The following is a 5,491-nucleotide window of genomic DNA, read 5'->3' as shown; positions in this document are numbered from 1 at the left end:
TAAATAAATTAACTTTATTATCTATTAAACAAGATTTACTTAATGTAAGCTAAAAAGTTATGAGATCGAAATTTAGGGTCCGTTTGGTTAACATGTTCCTGTTGTTTCAAAATTTTAAAATACACTTTATCTCCTATTTAGAAGTAAAAGCAAAAAAAATAATTCCGAAAAATAGAACCAAACAAGCACAAAAAATATGTTTGAACAACCTCGAATCCGATTAAATAATCACGAAAGAAATGAACAAACACTTAATTAATAAGATGTGTAGTTCAGAAACTAAAAAAGACAGAAAAATGTGCATAAACAACACTGTTGAATCCACAATATGTACAAGAAGATCATCTTCTTCAAACTCCCATGTTCACAAGAACTCAAACAAGTCTAATTTCAAAACGAAACACACATTATACATATATACGTTCAAGCAATCTATATATATATAATTTCAAGCAGGCAATGCGAAACTTGGCTGAGTCCATTGGGGTGGATCCATCACCAAGCAAGCATCCGATTTTTCGTAGTCTGCAACCTGTTAAAATGAAGAGTTTGTTATGGAAGATATGAAAGCTTCATAAAAGAGCAGAAACTCGAGATTACGACACATTTTTGGTCAATTCCTAAAGTATTTATCTATTTAAAGATTTTTGTTAGGCTTGTCCAACAAGCGGACTAGTTTCAGTCCACCTGTTAGACGGGCAGACTGGTCGAGGAACCAATAAGCCCATCTGATGGATTTTTCAAATGCAATTATGATTAACTGTGAACTAAAAACATCAGAAAACGGAAATAGTTTCAAGTCTGCTCGTCAAACAGGCGGACTTTTCAATCCATGGAAGATATGAAAGCTTCATAACAGATAAGAAAGTCGAGATTACGACACATTTGTTATCAAATCCTAAACTATTTCTCTACTCATGGTTGGTTTGAAAGTATTTCTAGTTTTGTGGTGTTTTTAGTTCAATCTACCAGTCATAGTGGCATGCCAAAGATTTTTTTCAGGCAGGAGTTTGTTTGTCTGATAAGCAGATTAGTTTCAGTCCACCTGTTAGACAGGCGGACAGCTCGAGGCACCAATAAGCCCATCAGACAGACTTTTCAAATGCCATTATGATCAACGGTGAAACACCACAGAAGGGAAATGGTTTCAAGTCCGCCCCGTCAAAGAAATGGACTTTTCAAATGACATTATTGATAGTTTCAATCCATAGATGATATGAAAGCTTCATAAAAGAGACGAAAGTCCGAGGTTAGGACATATTTGTGGTCAATTCTTAAACTATTTCTCTATTCATGGTGGGTTTGAAACTATTTCTTGTTTTGTGGTGTTTTTAGTTCACTCTAACCGTCATAATGGCATGCCAAAGATTTTTGTCAGGGAGGAGTTTGTTTGTATGACAAGCGGACTAGTTTCAGTCCACCTGTTAGACAGGCGGACTGGTCGAGGCACCAATAAGCAGACTTTTAAAATGACTACAAAACAGAAATAGTTTCAAGTCTGCCCGTCAAACAGACGAACTTTTCAAATGACATTATTGATAGGCAGAGTGAACTAAAAACACCTCAAAACAGGAAATTGTTTCAAGTCTGCCCGACTGTTTGACGGAATTTTCAAATGACATTATTGATATGCAGAGTGAGCTAAAAAAAACTTTAAAACAGGAAATAGTTTCAAGTCCACTTGTCAAACAGGACTTTTCAAATGACATTATGATCAACGGAATGAACTAAAACCACCACAAAACAGGAAATAGTTTCAAGTCCACTTGTCAAACAGGACTTTTCAAATGACATTATGATCAACGGAATGAACTAAAACCACCACAAAACAGGAAATAGTTTCAAGTCCACTTGTCAAACAGGACTTTTCAAATGACATTATGATCAACGGAATGAACTACAACCACCACAAAACCAGAAATAGTTTCAAGTCCGCAGGTCAAACAGGAGTGAACTAAAAGCACCACAAAACCAGTAATAGTTTCAAGTCCACAATCAGACACAAGGAATTTTCAAATGACATTGTGATTGGCGGAGTGAACTAAAAAACCACAAAACTGGATATAGTTTCAAGTCCGCTCGTTGACAGATAGAATTTTCAAATGCTATTATGATTGGATAGGTGAACTAAAAACAACACAAAACCGGAAATACTTCCAAAACTCAACCATAAATAGAGAAGTAGTTTAGGGATTGACCATAAATGTGTCAATTACCCTAGAAAATGAATATTCTTACTCTTTCGTTGCAGTGCGGACAGTAATGATATTTATGCCAGAGGCAGTCCATGGAAGGGCAAAGAAAGCAACAACCAAGCATAAATGGCATCATACATCCCACAACAGCTGCAAGACTTCGCTTCGATCTGAATTTTGCACGTTTAATCGAGAAAACATTAGTGCAAATTACAAGGAAACATGAAGGATTATCAAAAAAGAAATTGAAAGAATAGAAAAATCACACAAAGGATAGGAGATAATGCCAACTGCAGAAAAATATTGCATATTTCACAAGATACAATCAGTATCTTAATTTAATTTCAATTCAAACATAGGTTTGATTCACATTCTATGTTTTGAGAAATATTTACCATCCGAAAAGAGGAAAAGGCCAAGTCTTTATAAAAAAAATGTGTTAAGAAAGGGGCAGATGTACAGAACCTTTTAACGAGACAGTACTTTTTCAACTCCCTCAAAATGGAACCTATTCCAAATTGTTCTTTCAATATGGGATTTCTAAAACCAACTAATATTTGCATTCCAACAATCTCCGCCTCAAGTGTGAGTTTCTTCCGAATTGGGCCTAGGCCTTGCTCCCCCTCAAGCAAAAATTTCTTTTTTGAATACAACATAAAACTATCCTTTTGAAACGGAGCCAACCATGGGAGCATAGTTTATTAAAGGCGCATGAATATTTAAAAGCTACAAATTTAACCCTAATGTGCAACAAAATGGTACAAATTTATGCCTAACGTTTCCAAGCAAGATCAATTTTACGTTGCCGAAAATTTGAAAATGATGGTTTGACAGTTATTTAACTATCATATCGAACCTTCCAAACAAGTCTATCGATAAGATGAAACAGTTTCGGACATTTTTTGTTGGTTATTTGTAACTACATTAGTTACAAAATAAAAGATTTAGACACTTTAACAAAAAAAAAAAAAAAAAAATTTGATTGAATTTTATGTGGCAGACTTAGTTATTAGTTTGTAACTCTGTTAGTAGCACACTAAATATCTTAGACACAATTGCTTCATTGAAATTCCGATAGATAAATAACGGGCAAACCAACCTTTTCAAATTTTTGATAATGTAGGACTAGAATTGATCTTGCTTGGAAACGTTAGGGCTAAATATGTACCAAGTTGTACGTTAAGGTCAAATCTGCACTTCTTAGGGTCAAGTTTGGCTCTTATCCCAATTTAAAATATAAGAAATGGTGAATGCAATAACCACTAAATCATGGCAATATTCCTAATCATAAATTCTAATGTGATAAACCTCATATTCTAGCGTTCAAGTGTTCAACTAAACAGTAAATCCAAAGTTGAGTAGTAGATCTCATCAAAACTCTCCAAATACATCAATCATCACTCATCACTCCCCTCATCTTCTTGTTCAAGAATCTTTCCCTCATCATACTCATCTACAAGTTGTGTATCTGTACCTCTTCAAAGGCTTCCTTTCTTTTTGTTGTTTATTCTGGACACTATGCGTCTAATCCAATGGTAGAAATTAAAACCCTACAAAAAAACCCATGTGACATATAGACCCAACATGATGCGTCTATCATAAGCCCAACTAGGTGCACAAAGGCGTGCCTTGCTGTTGCCTTGGTGATAAGGCGAGCCTTTAGGATGCTAAGGCGCCCCGCCAAGTGACTTATGAGCTAGGAGCCTTAGGCACGCCTTTTAACAACTATGTATGAGAGTGATATTTGTTGCATCATACTCATCCGAAGAAGAAACAACAACTTTGATACCACTTGTTTGGATTCGGAGATCATCTTCCATTTAGAAGAAACTCCGAGCCATATGAAGGAATACATGATGGATTCGACAACACATCCTACTAAAAACCTTAAGATAATGGTTTAATACGTCTACATACCCTTCACTCATCTCATATTCTTCCAACGCGCGATTTCAAATACCAACTCACCCTTGCATCCCAGCAACATTTTAACACAACAAGTACGATGAAAGTCATAATTCACATGAAGAACAATGCAAGTTCCAGCTTACTACAGCAAGTATCAATTCCTCCACCTCCCAGAGTTTCAAATACATTTTTTTCCAAGCCAACAGAGCTAAGAACTTGGAATATTTGTTTAAGAATTACCTCTACATACTAATTTCAATAAACTTAATCATTGCCAACTTTAATCAAACACCTTATTCGCAATGCAGAACCGCAACAAAACCCTTGATAATGATTCAAGGATATCAAAATTTTCCCCAAATTCGATAACCTATATTCTTAATTAGAATCCAAATGAATAAACCCCAATTCTCAACTAAACTACAAATTGCTTCTACATCGAAAACGAAGGTTCTATTGATAATCATAATCAAAGCCCAAAAAACCCTAATTCAATTTAAAACAAGTATCAAACAACAAAAGCTTAATCGATCAAAGTGGAATTGAAGCAGAAATATACCTAACGTGAGTGAGTCCAGAACTACCACAGAAAGCGCAATTGATAGGAGCAGGAGTATCGCGATATATAGTCTGTTGAATCGGAATTCCTTTAGGATCGCCGAAGACGGCGTTAGGTGGGATTGCTCCGGCTTGGTACGGATTCTGACCAACGTAGTAAGGAACCCCAATTGCAGGCTCCTCGTACTTCTGATTCTGATCCATGTTTTCTTTCTGCATCGAACTTTTCTTCGTGGAGACAATTCAAAGAAGCAAAGAGGGAAAGATTTTGATTATCGAAATCAGGGAAGGAAGAAATGAAGAATATATATTTGGATTCAAAATCTCAAATAAGAATCAAACGTTTTGAAAAGAATTTGGAATTTGAATAAAAAAAACGTCGGATTCTTTCTAGAGAATTGAATTTTGACAATTGGAGGATGCGATCGAGGCAGGAAATTGCAGAGTTGTTTCCTTGTTGTCTCTCATTCTCTCTTTAATATTCAAAAAATTAGATTAAATACTACTAATAACAAAAAAAAAAGGATTAAATAAAAAAGGTTTCGTTTTCCACGAGTTGGTATTTAAAATTGAGTAAAAATGTGTCGCTTTTCACGATTAGGTAGTTGCCAGAATCAATGAGTACTCTAAACTAGAACTGTCGAGAAATGCGAGGTTGAACTGGATCTATCGAGAAATGGGTAACTTGCAATCAAACTCTAGTTCTTGAAATTTATTGTGGAATTTGAAAATTTCATCTAAAATGCGTAATTTTTACAAGGCGTACTCTGTCCAATTTGCTTTCTACCCTTTGTGCTCTTCATCCGAGTCATGTTCCTGTTGTCACAAAT

General features: G+C 35.4%; 1 protein-coding gene across 1 annotated transcript; it reads right to left on the bottom strand.

Moving 5' to 3' along the window:
- Positions 1-236: 236 nt before the first annotated feature.
- Positions 237-5,135, bottom strand: LOC136206009 (GSH-induced LITAF domain protein). Its single transcript, XM_065996901.1, has 3 exons — positions 4,663-5,135; positions 2,239-2,365; positions 237-532 (listed from the first exon to the last, which is right to left on the bottom strand). The coding sequence occupies exons 1-3, from the start codon at positions 4,878-4,880 to the stop codon at positions 449-451; spliced, it is 429 nt and encodes a 142-aa protein (XP_065852973.1). The 5' UTR covers positions 4,881-5,135; the 3' UTR covers positions 237-448.
- Between the last annotated feature and the right edge of the window lie 356 nt (positions 5,136-5,491).

The sequence above is a fragment of the Euphorbia lathyris genome, chromosome 9, assembly GCF_963576675.1.
Source record: "Euphorbia lathyris chromosome 9, ddEupLath1.1, whole genome shotgun sequence".
Taxonomy (NCBI): Eukaryota; Viridiplantae; Streptophyta; class Magnoliopsida; order Malpighiales; family Euphorbiaceae; genus Euphorbia; species Euphorbia lathyris.
The sequence above is the reverse complement of the archived record's forward strand: the minus strand, read 5'-3'. Positions and strand labels throughout refer to the sequence as shown.